General features: G+C 36.9%; 2 protein-coding genes across 2 annotated transcripts; both read left to right on the top strand.

Annotated features, from left to right (window-relative positions):
• Positions 1-2474: 2474 nt before the first annotated feature.
• LOC103936571 (cyclic nucleotide-gated ion channel 1-like) lies at positions 2475-9244 on the top strand. Its single transcript, XM_018644825.2, has 6 exons — positions 2475-2937; positions 3059-3256; positions 3521-3825; positions 3948-4059; positions 4272-4520; positions 8384-9244. The coding sequence occupies exons 1-6, from the start codon at positions 2506-2508 to the stop codon at positions 8858-8860; spliced, it is 1773 nt and encodes a 590-aa protein (XP_018500341.2). The 5' UTR covers positions 2475-2505; the 3' UTR covers positions 8861-9244.
• Positions 9245-13202: 3958 nt separating this feature from the next.
• On the top strand, positions 13203-15004 carry LOC103936570. Its single transcript, XM_009346420.2, has 3 exons — positions 13203-13306; positions 13969-14041; positions 14150-15004. The coding sequence occupies exons 1-3, from the start codon at positions 13203-13205 to the stop codon at positions 15002-15004; spliced, it is 1032 nt and encodes a 343-aa protein (XP_009344695.2).
• The last annotated feature ends 3812 nt before the right edge of the window (positions 15005-18816 follow it).

The following is an 18816-nucleotide window of genomic DNA, read 5'->3' as shown; positions in this document are numbered from 1 at the left end:
CATAAGCTATGTAGCTATGTGTTAGAAATAAACGGTGGAGATTTAATCTCCCTATAATGAACGGTGGAAAAGGTTTGGACCGAGGGCCCGTTTTCTCTGAAATTTGTACCCGCCATCCCCTGCCCCGTTTTGAATATTCAATATATGTACCCGTTCCATACCCGCCCCGACCCACGGATCCATGACCCATTTGCTCAGATATTTTGATGCACTTGAGGTGACAAATGTGCATCCAACTACCTACAATGTAGATATACTAAGATATGTCTTTGTGTGAATAAAATTTGAATTCACCCAACACTTGGTTTTCCTACATGTAGAAGGGACGTTCTTGGATGTTCTTAATCGTTCAATTTTTGTTAAACATATAAAATTTAAGATTTATTGGTTAAAACATCTAGAATACTGAATACTTTGGAGCACTTAAAATTTTTTGCATGTAGATATACACACCAAGAAGCGATGTCTTTGTTCTTAGTCTATTTATAACTTTAAAGGAAAATTGGGTGTGTGTGAGAATCTTTAAAGATGTAATTGAGATATTTGTGGTTCAAATTCAACACTTTATGGATTTTTATTGCAAACTAAATTTTTAGTTTGCAAACTAAATGATGTGTTACCAATGAAAATGAGCACGTCTATCAATGCTTAAGTAATAAACTAATCAACTTCCATATCTTTTAGTTTTTAAAATTTAGTCTTCCTAAAATTACCCAAAAACTTAAAATGCTCGTCTAAATGAAGCACTAATTAGTCCAGACCAACTGCATGTTAATAAATAGAACTTCGATTTGCTTACGAAAAGGGATTTTCTAAATCGACTAGCCTTCATACACGTGCTCACGCACGTCCAGAAAGTATTTTTTAAATCACGGCGTGCTACGCGTAACTTATACGTTTTAAATGTATTTATAGGCATAAATTGACAAAAGGAAATCAAATATTTGAAATAAATGAATGATCTTAGATCATACTAGAAGAAACCCGTCATAAACCAATTAAAGCAGCTAAATCCACATAATAAAATCGATCTCTATTGAATTTACATTAAGAATAAAGAAAATAATATTTAATAAACAATTAATTGAATCACATTATTACTAACTCTTTATGAGGCTAAACCTATCTCATCTCCTCTTAGTGTAGATAATATTGTTTATTTACAAAAAAAAACAATCATTTGACAACTAATTTAATCACATTATTATCTGCGTGTGAAAGACATTTTTTATAACCGCTATTACATGCCTTTTAAGATGTTTTAAACGTGTTTAAAAATAGAGAAAGTAATATTTAATGCACAATTGATTGAATCACATTATTGCCCTATTGTGAGGTACTAATTATTAAAAAAAAAACACTATTAACATGACGAAAATACCCCTACCACATTTGATGCATTATTTTCGGTTGCTTTTGAAGTTTTTTGTTTAAGGGGCATTTCTGTCTATTTATTGTTTGTGAAGCTTACACCAAAACACTGTTCATTGAACCCTTGACTTTATATATAAGATAACATCATCATCGGCATGAAACAACTAGCTATTTGATGCAGAGAATGCTACCAAACTTCGGTTTCTGCCACTCGAATCTGCTCTCTCTCTACTTGATCCACATTGTAAATTGAAAGCCTCCCAAACTTAGCCATTCAGGCATCGTTGCTGTAAGCTTCCATGTAGCTAAACTCTCTCTCTCTCTCTCTCTCTCTCTCGCACACACAATTTCTTTTTACTGTAAAGCTAGCAGGGAATACTAATCATCACGGTGTATCATAAACTCGATTCAGTAGTTATGGCTTGTGGAAGACAAGCTTTAGATGTGGAGAACCAGGCAAGGTTAGCACTTCTTTACATTAAGACTGCAATTTTTTGTCTCTAATTTTTTCAGATACAACTTTGTATCAAACACTGGGACTTCTATATGTACTGGCTTTGGCTGGCCAAATACTTCAACCATTCTATGGCTGTAACTTGTGATTATAATCCAAAGAAAATTAAGGTTCCATCATAAAACCAACTGACAATATAGGGAGTAGCCCAACTTACTCATAAGCCCATGCAAGGTTTCTCCTCTCATTAATATGGGGTTCATTCTCAACACGCCTCTTCACGTGTGGTGACTTTTCAATCCTAACACGTGACAACACAACGGGGTGACGTGTAGCGCATGTGGCCGTTTCGCTTCACATGTGAAAACACGTCTCCTTACGTTTTCAAATGCCGAGCATTTAGTTTTCTTCATTTCATTTGTCTGCCTGTTTTTTTTCTCATGAACACTCATATGCATATTCTTCTACACTACACGGCCCTTATGTATGCTTCACACTAAAGAATGCTCATAGTAGCTTACATACAATCCACTAGTTTATGTATACCTCATAAACTCTATCTCCGAACAGCACTTTGCTGGATCTTTTTGTGTTTCTTCATGATTCTGATGAGTGCAATTTGTTCTTTTTCTGTCGTTTCAAGATCTGTTACAGAACAGCGCAAACCAGCGATTACAATGGAATTAGATGCCCTAATAAAGGGAATGCGGGATGAACAAGGGAACTTGCTTCCCAAGTGGAGTATGATATTTGTTATGTCATGTGTGTTTGCCGTCTCACTAGATCCTCTATTCTTTTACATTTTAATCATTCATCAAGATAACAAGTGCCTTCAAATGGACAAAAAGCTAAGAACTATTGTTCTTGTGTTGCGATCACTCACGGATACCATTTTCGCTGTGCCCTTTATATATAAAATTTACAATGGTGTTAAAGTTCAAATGCACAAAAATTTGAGGACTAATGTGGCTGCAAATACCACGAGAAATTTGTTTCGGGAATCAAAAAGAGAAGTGTTGATTGAAGGTGGCAAGAAAATTACTCAGAAGATGTCGTGGTTATCTTTCTCCATCATAAATGATTTTCTAGCTCTTCTTCCCATCCCACAAGTAAGAGAAATTAAACTTGCTTTTTTTTTTTTTTTTTTTTTTTTTTTTGTGTGCAACTATTCTTAACTAGCTAGCTGTAATTAGTAGATTTTTCTAAAACCTTTTTATTTCTCTTCTCTAGCTGCTAATATTAGTTGTTTTTTACAATATGAGAGGCGCTGGATATGTGGAACATAAAAAGGTTCTTAATGTCTTCCTTCTTGGTAAATATCTACCAAGGATATATCGAATTCACTGGTCGTCCAATGAACTTCGAAGGACTGCTGGAATATGGGTTAAAGGTCTATTCAATTTTTTTCTCTACATCCTTGCCAGTCACGTAAGTTTCACTTCGAATGTCATTTCATTAATATATATTTTGTATTCACTTTTGTTGGATGAAGCTTTCTTTTAGAAACCTTAGACTTTGTTTGTACGTTTCGGATTATATGTACCATCAAACTTACTTTCGTCATCAATTATTACAAGACAACTTTTTGTTTGTTCGATTTTGTTAACGTCGGCTTAGTCATAATTTTTCCATAATGCATTGTATATTCCTTAATTGATAAATCATTTGATTATGCATTTGTTACTTTTGTAGATACTTGGAGTTTTTTGGTATTTCTTTTCTATTGAACGAGAGACATCATGTTGGCACAATGCTTGTGCAAAACATAGTCCAGATCCTATAGGATGTACGAATACTTTCTATCGTGGGCGTCGAACTACTACTTCGAGAAATATAACATTTCTAAACGAGCATTGCCCGTTAGATACTCCAGATGGTGCCTTACCATTATCTAATTTTGGAATATTTCTCGATTCCCTTAAGAATCATAACTCAGAGCATACAAAGTTCGGAAAGAAGTTCTTTTACTCTTTCTGGTGGGGCTTGCAAAATCTAAGGTTAAAAGTATATCACTGACAATAAACAATTTTAAGAGAATTAGTAACGAATAAATTTTTTGGGGTTATCTAATTCCGCAGCATTGTCTAATATGATGTCATGTACCTATAATGTTTTGCAGTAATTTTGGGACGAATCTGACAACAACTACTAATGTGTGGGAAAACTTATTTGCAATTCTCATTTCCATCATTGGCTTGTTACTGTTTTTATATCTCATCGGCAATGTACAGGTTGGTACATTCAAAATCTCACTATATAACAGTTTTATTTTTCAATTGTTATTCTTCAGCGCCTCTATCGTGTACAATTATTTGTGAATGGATTTCAAATTATATTAGATACCTAAGTCCTTCGGTGAAAATACCTTTCTGGTATGTAGCTAGCTAGGACATAGGAGATCATTGATCGAGCTTCTTAATGAATTCTACTTGTGGTGAGACAGACTTTAATACAGTTGGAAGCTGAAAAATCAGAAGAGATAAGACAGAAGATTGAGGTGAAGCAGCTAGGCGTAAACCAGTGGATAGCCGAAAATAAATTCCCTGATGATATCAAGAAATCAATCAATCATAGCATAGAGCAAGCATTGAAAAAAGACAAAGATGCTGATGTCCAGAACCCATTCCTTATTCTTCCCTGGAAAACCAAAAGATCTGTAAAACGTCATCTTCTCATGGATGCACTTAGAACAGTATGTTCTTCAAAACTCGATTTCTCTCCATCTATTTATTCAATTGCATCCAATTTCGCTGCAATGTTGTTCTTGTTAGAATATATAGTCAATGGTTCATGATTGTGACACTTGTCACAATCTTGGTGTTTTGGTTCATTAGTAACTAGATGTGTAACTGCCTATATAAGGCAATATTGTTGAGATACTTAATGTGTAAGAAATACTTTACAGAAATAATATCTTCTATTCTCTCTTTCTCTCTCTAATCTCTCTCTCTAATCTTTCTCTAGTTCTTGCATATTATAGAAAGGATATAGACAGATATATACTGCAATTCATGAAGATTAACATGGTATCACTCGCCATTGTTGCTAACGCGTGATCTTCGATCCTCCTTGCTTCTGCTTCCGCTTCTTCCTCTGTGGTGTTCTCGGTTTCTTGTTCTGATCGGACTCATTTTCTTGTTCTGTTTTGATTTAGGGTTTTCTTGGTGCTTCTTCATTGAGATTGATTACTGGCTTAGTTTCTGGATCAGTTTCTGGTTCGATTTATGGTCTGTGATCTTTGCACACTACGTGTTTGTGAAAATTTCTGACTGACATTGGGATTGTGTTTCAAGAATCTGCAATTGAGTGTGAAATATGGTGACTGCGTCTCAACTACAGTTACTTCAATCTCCGGTTACGAATCTTATTTCGTCGATTTCGATCTCTGTTAACGTCAAGCTTGATGACTCCAATTATCTTAATTGGCATTTTCAGATGCAACTCTTACTGGAAAGCAATGGGCTTATGGGATTTGTGGACGGATCGACCTCCTGTCCCTCACACACTGGTGAATCTGGTGAGAATGATGCTGTTTTGATTTGGAGAATGCATGATAGGGCTATAATGCAGTTGATTACTGCGACTTTATCACCTGTGGCTATGTCCTGTGCTATTGGGAGTCAAAGTTCGCGGGATCTTTGGACTCGGTTAAAGGAACAATTCTCCACTGTGTCCAAAACCAGTATCTTTCAGATGAAGTCGAATTTGCAGACAATCAAAAAGGGGTCTGATTCCATTTCAGTTTACCTGCAACGCATTAAAGAAGCTAGGGATTATTTGTCCGCTGCTGGGGTGTTCTTTCAAGATGAGGATATTGTAATCCTTGCTCTTAATGGCTTGCCTTCTGAATACAATACGTTTCGTTGTGTGATTCGAGGTCGTGAAAGTGTCATTACCCTAAAAGATTTTAGGGCACAGTTACTTGCTGAAGAGATCATTGTTGAGAATCATTCGAATGCTTCCTTTATGACTGCTATGGTTGCTAATTCTCAGTCTAAAAATGTGTCATCCTCGCAGACATTTGGTCATATTCATGGTCAATCTCCATTTGCCTCTGGTGGTTACAAAGCTTACAATGGGAATAAACATAAGGGGAAAGGAAAGTTTCAGGGACACAGATTCTTCAATCCCAGACCAGTATACTCCACTCAGGCACCTACCTCTGCATCAGGCATTCTTGGTTCCTCTCCACTCTCTTCAATAGGGTCCTCCTCTACCTCTATGCTTCCTGTTTGTCAGTTGTGTAACATTGAAGGTCACACTGCTCCATTCTGTGGTGCAAAGACTTCCGAGAAGCTTGGCTGTCAAATATGTGGCAAAATGAATCATGTGACCTGGTTCTGCTTCTACAATGATAAAGGACCTAACTACATTGGTCCTCCTGGTTGGTCACGTTCCAATGGGGTTCCATCTGCTCCCATACTGTCTCAGTATTCATACCACGGGCCTCCACAACCCCATCATCTGCGCATTCTTCCCTTAATCCTCAGTCCATTACTAGTGCACCTGTCTCATCTTCTCAGCTCCCTGTGGTTCCTGATCCTGGTTCTCCCCTGAATACTGAGAACACTGAGTTTCATCCTGACTCTTTGCAAGCTGTTTTGGATATTCCTCCCATCAATTTGCATCCAATGCAAACTAGGAGCAAAAATGGTATTTGTAAAAAGAAGGCTTTCCTGGCATCTGCTCAACCTTGTGCAGAGATTGATTTGTCTCTAATTGAACCTAGCTCTTATAAGTCAGCTCTTAAAAATCCTATCTGGTTCAAAGTATGCAAGAAGAACTGGCTGCTCTCCACGCTCAGGGTACTTGGACTCTGGTCTCTTTGCCATCTACTAAAAATCTGGTTGCCTGCAAGTGGATATTCAAAATCAAAAGACACTCTGATGGTTCTATTGCTCGCCATAAAGCTCGTTTGGTGGCTAAAGGATTTAGTCAAGAACCGGGATTGGATTATGGTGAGACGTTTAGTCCTGTGGTTAAGCCTACTACTGTGAGGTTAGTCCTTGCTCTTGCTGCACATTTTGGATGGGATCTTAGACAATTGGATGTTAAAAACGCATTTTTGCATGGAGTGTTGGAAGAGGAAGTTTATATGGCCCAACCACCTAGTTTTCAGGATCCAATTCAGTCTCATTTAGTGTGCAAGCTTCATAAATCCCTCTATGGCTTGAAGCAAGCTCCTAGGGCCTGGAATGATCGCTTTACAAAGTTCTTGCCTCAGCTGGGATTTGTCAATACATATGCAGATTCTTCCCTGTTTGTCAAATATGTTGAGGATACTGTTGTGATTCTGTTGCTTTATGTGGATGATATAATCATCACTGGGAGTGCTACAACTTCCATTCCACAGGTTATTAGTGCTCTTACTACTGAGTTTGATATCAAAGATCTGGGGCAGTTACATTTTTTCTTAGGCATCCAAATCTCCAAGACTCCCAGTGGCTTGTTTCTGTCCCAAACTAAATACATTCATGATTTGTTAGCAAAGACTGAAATGCTTGATGCCAAGCCCTGTGATACACCCTGCCTTCCATATAGTCGACTTCTTAAGGATGATGGTGATCCTTATCCCAATCCTGGTACCTATAGGAGCATTGTGGGAGCACTTCAATATCTTACTTTCACCAGGCCTGACATTGCCTTTTCAGTGCATCAGGTATGCCAGTTTATGCAGCACCCTATGGTCACTCATTATACTGCTGTCAAACGTATTCTCCGGTATTTAAAAGGTACTATGACTGTGGGAGTAACCTATGCTCGCGGAGACCTTCACCTCAAGGCCTTTAGTGACGCGGATTGGGCAGGCGATCCCAATGACAGACGGTCCACTACAGGGTTGGTTGTATTCTTAGGATCCAATCCCATATCTTGGTCTTCTAAGAAACAGCAAACTGTGTCTCGTTCATCTACTGAGGCCGAATACAGAGCTCTTTCTTCTACTTCTGCAGAATTGGATTGGATTAAGCAACTGCTTGTCTTTCTGCGTCTTCTAGTGAGCATACCACCTGTTCTTTTCTGTGATAACTTGTCGGCTATTGCTCTGTCCTTCAATCCTGTCCAACACCAGAAGACTAAGCATATTGAAATCGATGTCCATTTTGTCCGTGAAAGGGTGGCCACGAAACAATTGACAGTGCAGTTTGTTTCCTCCCAAGAACAGTTTGCTGATATCCTGACCAAAGGGTTAAGTGGTCCTCTGTTTAGAACTCATTGTCTCAATCTCATGCTCAGTTCATCCCAGCATGAGCTTGCGGGGGGATGTTAGAATATATAGTCAATGGTTCATGATTGTGACACTTGTCACAATCTTGGTGTTTTGGTTCATTAGTAACTAGATGTGTAACTGCCTATATAAGGCAATATTGTTGAGATACTTAATGTGTAAGAAATACTTTACAGAAATAATATCTTCTATTCTCTCTTTCTCTCTCTAATCTCTCTCTCTCTAATCTTTCTCTAGTTCTTGCATATTATAGAAAGGATATAGACAGATATATACTGCAATTCATGAAGATTAACAGTTCTGATGAAATTTGTGCGGCATTTGTGTAGGTAAAAAAGCCTAAATACATGGATGAATATATGTTGACGTTGATATGCGAATATCTGAAGTCAGTGACATACATTGAGAACACCTTTGTTTTTCGAACAGGAGATCCACTCGATTGTATGCTATTCATTATCAAAGGGACAATGTGGACCTACACATCGAGTGATAGTCAAGCTAGGCAAGGAATCTCATCAATGGCCACCAAGCACCTTGGGAAAGGTCACTTTTACGGGGAAGAGCTTCTTGATTGGGCATCAGACAGTTTCGCCAAAGTTCCAGTCTCCAGCAAACATGTCAAAACTCAGACAAAAGTAGAAGCATTTGTGCTTATGGCCAAGGACTTGGCAACAGTAGTCTCCAGATGCGAGTTGGCACGTCATACTGTTCGTCGTTTCATTACCAAAACGCAACGACGTCCTCCCCACTCCCCGGCTGAAATAGAGGATGACAAGATCTTGCCATCTACAGCAGGCAATTAGTATCTTCATAAACATCAAAGTCGAGACGCTCTATTTATGGCCAAGAGTTCCATGAACAACCTAGCTCAGTACATTTTGTATAAGCTCTGGCCTCAAAATAATATTTTTATTGGTTGATAATTAGCCGTACGTTTCAATAATTAAGCAGTGGTAGCCACAATACCATTTGTCATGGATATGTTTATGTTGGTCATGTTCTGCAAAATTTGCAGTTACAAGGTTTTATAGAAATTGAAGAGATGAAAAAAACAAAAAAGAAATTGATTAGCCTGACACACTCAAATTAAACCCACATAAGAAACTAGCATATCTAAGGTAATGTGGAGCGAATACCACCCGACCGTAGTACTACGTAGCCCCATGATCTTAGTGTAGATACTATCGTTTGTTAAAAGAAATAAAAAATAAATAAAAGGAAGGTTAGGGGAATATTTGGAAAAGACTTGGACAAGTTCTTTGTCAATATCTATGTGCAAACAATGTTTAACCCTAATTTCTAATTAGTTTTATTTTTTTATTTATAATAAAATTGAATCCGAAAAAGTCTTCTCTTCCACATGAAAAATAATCTCTCACACTCGCTATCTTTATTTCTGACCATGTATAGGCCTATACAACTTGTATACCTCGGATAAAAACTCACCTATGAATAAACATCTAATAAAACTCAAAATTTAAATAAATTGCCACATAAGAAAATAAGTAACCTATTAATATAAGTTATTTACAATTTATGCCATAGCTTTCTTTAACTGTTCTGTGACAGCCCGTTCCGAAATAATTTACCGATAACGTGGGAATGACGTTTCTGCCCTTACTTGTTAGTGGTTGTGTGTATGTGAATGGGCTACGTTTTGGATTGGCTTTTGTGATTGGTTAAAACATACACACACACACATCCACACATGCACATGTGCACCATTTTCTTCCTTTCCTGGTTCTCTCTCTCATCCTTCTCGACACTTCTTCCATTTTCACCATATTTGTACGGACAGCATCACGCTTCACAATTTTGGCACGGATCGAGGTTTCAAATACCCTCTTCGTGTTCCTTGTGACCTAATCAACACGCTCATACCCTTGGTTTGGCTTGGAACCCTCGAAAACCCTATGAATCTGTGGACTCCGTCGATGGTACTGTTCACATGCTCGTGATCGTGGAGGTTTTATCGAGTTTTAAGATCACAAGGAGTCTTAAAACTTTCTCACAAAGCTCGGAGAGCAAGTTTGAAGGATTTTGGACTTCGGGATAGCAAGTTCTAAAGTTTGGCCGGATTTTGTAAGATTTCTCCGGCGAGATTCCAACATTTTTAGTGCTTCAAAGTGGTATAAACTTCTTTCCCTTGTCCTAAGCTTCATTTTGACATAAATTTTGTGAAGTTTGGTTGAGAAATGAGTGAGAAAAGTAAGTTTAAAGATTTTCCAGAATCTGGCGACACAACGGCTGTCGGCGCCGGATTCCAGTGACTGAGGTAGGAGACGACAGAATATTCCGTCAAAGTTGACGGAATATTTCTAACGAAGACTAGTGGCGTAGGGTTAAAGTTAATGAAATATTCTGGTTTTGACGAAATATTCCCTAACAGCGTTAGGGATTCCGTTCATGCGCTAGGCACGTGCCTGTGCGTGGGAGGCGCGTGTGGTCGTGCCTTGGCCAGCACGTGGGGGAGCGTGAGGCTTCCGAAAATTTTTCTAAAAATATGGGGGTGTTCGTGGGATTGAGTATAGCATGTTGGTATATTCAAACACCCTAATTGAGCAATGTACGAGAAGTTATTACTTAAGGTTGGTTATGTGCGTTAAATTGACGGTTTTATAGTTGTTTCACATATAGGTGAGGACTATTCTGAGGATGAGCGCAACCACACGAGGCTCGGGGCCTACGACCCTTCTGCGTATCAGTGAGTGGGCTTTTGTTTTCAATATATATATATATTATGATTGGTATTTTCCCAGAAATTACATTTTAATGGTTTTATAATCAAAATGGTTTATGATTGAAATGCCATGTCAAATATCGTCGATATTATTATTATTATTGTGATTGTGTTGGTTATGCTTTGGTACCGCGGACGCTTAGGTAAGTTAGGTGAGTATGTTGTTAGTGATAGATGTGGTGTTGCCGAGATTGAGTTATAGCTTATATTTCTGCACCTCGGTGCTTGTGCTCTGCCATAGTAGGGCCTAGCCTTCACGTGATCGTTCACCTCCAGCACCGTACGCTCGCCTTGGATCCAAGGTAAGTGCCAACTTGTCGTACAGACCACTATAGGTGGTTCCGACTCGTAGGTGACTTGCGATACATCGCACAATCTTCGCGTAATCGTAGCACTGAGCATATTTATATACACCAGCCTGTCGTAAAAACCACTATAGGTGGTTCCGACTCGTGTGCAGGATAGTGGTTGAGGAGCTATAGATTCAGCCGTACAGGTCACTTTAGGTGACTCCAGCTGATGTACTGATATTACCGGCATATTATGATTTGTTTTATCTCACCTGCTTGATGCTTATACCGTTTGATTGGATATTCTGACATGGCATATTTTCTGGCATGGCATATTTGAGTTTTATCGTTTTTAGCATGATTTGATATACGAGTACATATAGTATTTTATGGGGAAGTATACTTGTTTTACAGTGAAGGGTTATTACTTGATATTGAAATGGTTTGAAAAGCAAACTTTGTTTTTACCCACTCACGTTTTCTGTTTTGCGCCCTTCCAGGTTTTAGGTAGCGGTGACATTGGCGGTGAACGAGGCATCGAGGTAGTTCTGACAGAGCACCCTCCATGTAGGATTTTCTAGTTATCGCTTATGTAATACTTGTTTATTCTAGATTGCACCTAGGATATTTGAACTTCTACTTTACATTTTTTTTTCTTTCTGTTTTCGTCCATTACTCACTAATCTTTTATTGTAAATTATCTTATCGGCTTGATTTCCTCGTATTTTCACTCTAGTACTTCCGCACTGCGCACTTGGCTACGTCACCCTCACGTGACGGCCAGCACACCCCGATATTTGGTTCGGGGTATGTCAGTTCTCATACAACCATTAGCTAACCTTTTTAACAATTTCCATATAACTTTAAATAAATTATTTTGTGAACACATAAACACATATGTAATAGTAAATCGTGAAATAGACGATACATTTTTTGAAAAGTTAAATTGTAGGTGAATTATATCCATACAAAAATAAAATCGTAGATACATTATTGTCACAGTAGGTAAATTAGTTTTATATAAAATTAAAAAGTAGGTAAATTATATTCATACAAAAATAAAATTATGGATACATTACTGTTAAATAAGAACATGTAAATTTTTATCCTAAAATTTGGAACAATAGATAAATTATTTTTGTATATACATTCATTTTTAAAAATTAAACAATAGGTACATCATTAGCTTTACAAATTATACACATTAGTAAATTATTTTTGAAAATACATTAGTGTTGTAAAAATTAAATAATAGGTACATTATTATTCCACAAATCTTATATGATAGATAAATTACGGTATAAAGTTACAGGTACATTATTTTATTAATAAATATTTTAAAATATAGACTATTTCACTAAAAAAATATATTTAAATTGAAAAGTATTGTTAAGATTAAGAAAACTTTGCAAATTAATTCCTATATCAAATTAGAAGCAAATTTTATGGAGTGAGAGAAACATAAATCAACCAAATTAATTACAAAACGTAGAAATCTTTAATTCTCAAATAACATTTAATGCATTTGGAATAACAGTGCCTTTTGATTTTATTTTTTATTTTTGTAAAATCATTAATCCTCCTTAAAATCTGCATATATTTGTAAAATCACTAATCCTCCTTAAACATGCAAAAAGGGTATTTTAGGCATTTGAAAATTTTTAAATGTGTAAAGTAAAACATAATTAATGAATTTGCTTATGTGGAGTTTATTCACTGAATTTTATTTGAGTAAAAAGGTTATGTCGGGTTTTAAATGAAAGAAATTGAATTTGAGGGGTTAAGGTCCTATAATAGAGGTGTAAAAAAATGTCAAAAAAATTGTATGTTCATCATTTAGCTCAAAAGTAATTCTACACTCGAGTTTCTGTGTTCGAGTTCTCTCTCCCAATTCTTCCATCCTTTGATTTTTTATTTTTTTATTTTTGGGTCAATTGATCTTTTTAAAAATTGGGCCATTTTTGAACAGTGGGTTTACGTTTTTGTATATTTAGGCCCATTTAATGGGCCCTAGGCTCTCAACTTTTGACCTTTTTTCAAAGGGACAACGACGGGTCCAACCCAGAAAAGAAAAATGAAGAACACACGCAGAGCTGAATGAGATGAAGCGAGAAGATGAAAGCAAACAGTGCTCGTCGTCGTCCAGTCCAACCAGCAGCCGCTCATCGAGGGACCGAGAAAACCAACTCCAACACTGAAAACCCCGGCACTGAAGCGAGGTTTAACTTTTAATTGTTATCAGCGGTATCTTAATTAAACTACTCCTTCCTGCAACTTGCATTTTCGCAATAACAATAATTAGTTCCTTGCGTGTTCTAATTAGTGATTAATCACCATATGTTAACGACTTGGATTTGGATTAATTATCATATATATGTTCACGACTTGGATTATCATATGCTCCTATATGTTCTTGGTGCATATGTAGTGGTTGCCAAGTGTAAATCCAAACCGGTGTAGGAGTGAGTATTTTCTACTCAAAGGCTAGATTTCTTCATCAAATGCCAGTTTAATCTGCATTTCTGACATGAAGGTTGTTATTTAGTATTATTTAATTTGTAAGGTTTGCATAATTTGTTTGTTAAAGCAACAAGTACATTACAAAAAGACTAGGGATTAAAGAAAATTAAGAACCTTGGTCAATACTGCCTGCAGCTAAGTCATTATAATAAAGGAACTTAAATGATGTGTCCGGAACATGGAATATTGAGGCCATTAGGCCTTTTATTTCTTTGGAGGACTTCGAGGCCATTCTGGATACGTCCATAGGTGATGGGCTTCGGGAGGATAGATTAATTTGGCCGGCTACCAGGAATGGGGTGTACTCTGTGAAATCTGGGTATCATTGGAAGCATGCTAACTCGAGTTCTATGATTGGCAGGCCTTCCGCATCCTCATCTGTAATCCCAGGCAATGTTTGGAAATGTATTTGGCACTTGAAGACCCCTCCGAAGGTTCGTAATTTTATGTGGAGGGCGTTGAGCCGCGCTTTGGCCACGATGGAGAATTTGTTCAAGCGCCGTTGTTCCCCTTCCCCATGTTGCCCAATTTGCTTGGTGCAGGATGAATTTGTTGAACATATGCTCCTTCTGTGCCCATGGGTTGAACCGATTTGGTTTGGGGGCCCGTTGAATTATCGGGTGAATAGAGCAAATATATCGAACTTCCCTGCCTGGGTTCTTTCGTTCATTGGGTCTGACTTGGGCTCTAAGGATGAGATTGCTAGGATCCTGATGAATGTGGCTTTTACTTGCTGGTTTATTTGGAAAACCCGGTGTAGTTTTGTTTATGATAACAGGGGAATTTATCCTAATCAAGTCATCATGTCTATTTCGAATTCGGTGAATGGGTTTTTGGAGGCGTCTGTTGCTTCCGAGGGTCACCCTCAGAGGAATCTGTCTCGCCCTGGTCCTCCTGCATGCTGGGGTCCCCCGGGCCATCCTTTCTTGAAGGTGAATGTGGATGCGAGTTGGGAGGCCAGTTCCAAAAGCGGTTTTGCTGGCGTGGTGATCAGGTATCATGCGGGGAAGTTTGTGGCTGCTAGACGTGGAATGGTTGGGGCCACTAATGTTGCTGCTGCCGAGGCAGCTGCGATCTTGCTTGGGTGCGAGCTGGCCAAAGCCTTGGCGTTGGAATGCATCATTGTGGAGTCCGATTCAAAGGAGAATATCCTTTGTTTAGCTCAGGGTTGTTCGCGGGGCAGCTGGGAGGCTTTCCCCGTTATTTCCAAGGCTTTGCGCCTAGGGGGGCTCTTTCAGGACTGTCGCTGGTCTTGGGTTCCAAGGTCTGCCAATTTGGCGGCGCATGTGTTGGCGTCGAGAAGTATTCCGGAGATGTGCGATGTGAATTGGGTTAATTTCCCTCCATCTTCGTTGGTCCATGTGTTGAACAAGGATGGGTTACCTTGTCCCCATTAGTTTTTTTGTTTTTGCTGGGGAGGGGGAGACCGTGGCTTTGGGCTGGGTCTGTAGTGTTGATCCCCCTCCTCTGTTTTAGTTGTGGTTTCCTTTGTAGCTTGCTCTCGGTGAGCTTCTGGTGCGTTTTGGCTTCGGCCCTGGTTTTATTGGATGCCAGTTCTTCAAAAAAAAAAAAAAACAGCTCGTCTAAACGAAACACTAATTAGTCCAGACCCACTGCAGATTAATAAGTAGAACCTTGATTTGTTTTCGAAACGGGATTTTTCTGGATCGATAACATCATCATTTGCATGAAGCATCTAGCTATTTGCTGCAAAGAATGATACCAAACTTTGGTTTCTGCCACTTGAGTGCGCTCACTCTCTACTTGATGTACCTTGTAAACTGAAAGCCTCCTAAACTTAGCCATTCAGGTGTCATTGCTGTAAGCTTCCATGTAGCTGAACTTTCTCTCTCTCTCTCTCGCTAATCTCTCACAATTTGTTTTTACAGTCAGTATAGCTGGGAATACTGAATTACTAATCATCACGGAGTATCATAAACTTGATTGAGTAGTTATGGCTAACAAAAGAGAAGATTTAGATGTGGAGAACCAGGCAGAGCTGTACTTGATATACCTTGGAAATAATGGACAGCATAGAGAAAATATAGAAAAAAGACAAGGATGCTGATGTCCACAAAGCCATTCCTTATTCTTCCCTGGCAAACCAAAAGATCTGTTGAACGCTCTCTTTTCATGGATACACTAAAAAAAGCATGTTCTTCAAAACTCGATCTCTCTCCATCTATTAATTGCAACCATTTTCACTACAATGTTGTTCTGATGATGTACGTATGTGCTCGCGCATGTGTATGGGTAAAAATGTTAGGCAAACCTAGCCAACCAGCTAGTCCTGAAAGTTGGGTTCAGTTGTGCTGCTAGTTGATGTCATGTAGTTTTTTTTTTTTTAATAACGAAATTTAAGATTTTTTTTTTTAAATTCTAATTTTTTTCCCTATAAATACCTAAGCCATTTCTATACAATTTCTCCAACCGAAAGCGGGCCAAATGATCATGTTTAGCCCTATAACCCTCAAAGAAACTATTTTTTAATGAACAGTGTCAGACTGTATTTTATGCCATTCTTCAACTGAGAGGGCCAAAGGACCATAGACCAAAACATAGCCTATTTGACAAAAAACTCATCTTCAGCGAAGGGGCTATATTTTAGCCCCATTAATAAGTTATTATTTTAATTGAATTAATATGGTTGATTAAATTAAACTATTATAGTAAAATAAGGTTTTCGGATATATTTTAAGTGTCATTTGTCGCTAAATGAATAAACTTCCGAATTTCTTATCTTTATATAATGAAAATGATATGAAGAATTGGTGAAGAATTTAAATAAAATGAGGTAGAAATGATTTAGGTATTTATAAGAAAAAAATTAGAATTTTATTAAAAAAAAAATTCGTCTAAAATCCAATTGTAACTTAACATCAACTAGCATGGGCTTGGGCTGGTGCAAACGGGCTGGCTCCTTTTGGCCAGCCTACTGACTTGGTGGAGCACACAAGTTCTTTAGCTTAGTTCTCGGTTGAAGATGATTTTCGTGTCAAAATAGACTATATTTTGATCTATGATCCTTTGACCGGATCGGTTTGAGATTGTTCAAGAGCTAAAATTTGCCTTCGTCTTGTTTTTTTGTTAAAAAAAAAGGAAAAAAAAATAAAAATAAAAAAAAATAAAAAAAAAAGAGGAGGAGTTCACGTTGAAGTCTTGACTTCTATTTTATGAACAGTTGACGACTTGACTTAGGTAGCTATTATTTTGCTATGATACAGTTGGCGGTAGCTAAGTGTGAAACCAACAAAAAGAGCATGAGTCATTATTTTTCTGATGTTATTTGATGTTATTGTCCCTTTGGGTAGAAAATCGCTTGGCTGTTTCCACAGGTAAGCAATTAACTCAACGAAACAGACTCATATTTTAATGCACTGACAAATGTGCAGCCATAAACACGCACACACACACACAGATGCCTCGTGCGAACAAAATTTGATTTCACACGCTATTCTCGAACGCTGTTTGGCTGCTGAAGTTTCAGCAGGTGTTCTTGCTTACAATTAATTTCGGATGAATACGTGCTTAAATTTTAATTTCTTTAATTAAAATTTAGATACATGTTCATTTAAAATTAGATGTAAATAGGAGTTCCTGCTAAACTGTTCAGTAGCCAAGTATTTTTCTTCCTACAAAATGACTTGCTTCATGTAAAGGACCTACGTCACCTCATGCTAAAAGACCTACGTCATATAAAAGGACAAACTTGAATTCAATTGTATTTGAAAAAAAAAAAAAAATTTAACCAAAAGTTTTTGATACTGTTTATTTTAACCAAAAATTACATTTTTACACTAAAAAATCAATTTTATTACTATTCACTTTACTTTTTATTTTATCTTTATCATTAAAACTCAAAATTTTCAAATTATTTTTATTTTCCTTAAAAAAAAAAAAAGAAAAAGACAATGCAGTCAGCAGCTTCAGTCCCCGCCAAAAATTGGCGGCAATTTATCTAACATGTCACCATAGCTGAGTTATTACGAGTTAATTATGTTATTCAAAGTTTTACGTGGCTACAGTTTTGAATATACCGCTACCATAACATTATCATTGCATAGAAGTTCTCGTCTAATAGAGTTTGAGTGTTTCCTAGCCTGAACAGAACCCTCATCCAAGTGGATAAAGGACAATGTCAATTGAAAGAATTGTGAGTCTTTCGTGGATCAAAGGCAAAGTCCAAAACCATTTATTCAGTAAATAATCAAGACTTTTTTTTTTTAATTTTTTAATTTTACAAATAATAAAAGAATCCATATGTATTCATTTGTAAGGATATCAACGATTCGATTTGAGGACGAAAATACTATATTCATATCCATATCCACAAAAATTAACCATATCTATAACCACAAAATAACCATCGGGTATTATCCATAACTATACCCACCGGATAACGGATTCTCCATCAATTAACAGTTATATCCATTTTCGTTAACACAAAAAATATATTCGTTCAGTTGACATATTATAATTTAGTAAATATTAATTTCATTATCAAATATTTGATGTATAACATGATTCAATGAATGAATCTTGTAGAGTATAAAAATTAAAGCTAAACATTGATGATGTTGGCTGATCTTTGATATTTCCGGTAAGTACCATTGAATTCTCATTGGTTTTGATTCAAAATTTTGAACTTTTTTTTTCACAAAATGCAACTTTTGTATTCTCAAAGTAATAGATTCGGTGAATAACGAATAGATATATATATATATATATATATAATACTATTATATTATATATTATTCAAATCGAATTGGGGTCCTATAATCATAACCGAATAATATTCAAGATTTTTCTTCATATTCAAAATATATCTAAATTTTCATACTCAAATTCAATCTATTCGGACGATTATTCATGATTATCGGATTTAACAATTAGAATTACCAATCCTACTTATTTAAATTAACAGGAGTGGTCATTTAAACAAAACCACAAGTGTAAAAATAAATAATTTCGAACAACTGAGTTGCAAAATACTTTTTAATAATCTGAAGATTCAAAAAATTTCCATTATTTTTTCATGTTTTGATTAATTTTATCATTGACGATTATTTGGTGGATCAGACTTCACGTCGACGACTTTTCTTTTATTGGGAAACAGTTGACGACTTGCCTTAGGTAGTTATTGTGTTGCTATGATACAGCTGGCGGTAGCTAAGTGTGAAACCAACCAAACGAGCATAAGACCATATTT

Source organism: the organism of the source record quoted next, unplaced genomic scaffold, assembly GCF_019419815.1.
Source record: "Pyrus x bretschneideri cultivar Hongxiangsu unplaced genomic scaffold, Pyrus_bretschneideri_v1 Contig292, whole genome shotgun sequence".
NCBI lineage: Eukaryota > Viridiplantae > Streptophyta > Magnoliopsida > Rosales > Rosaceae > Pyrus > Pyrus x bretschneideri.
This window is presented reverse-complemented; position numbering and strand designations above follow the sequence as displayed.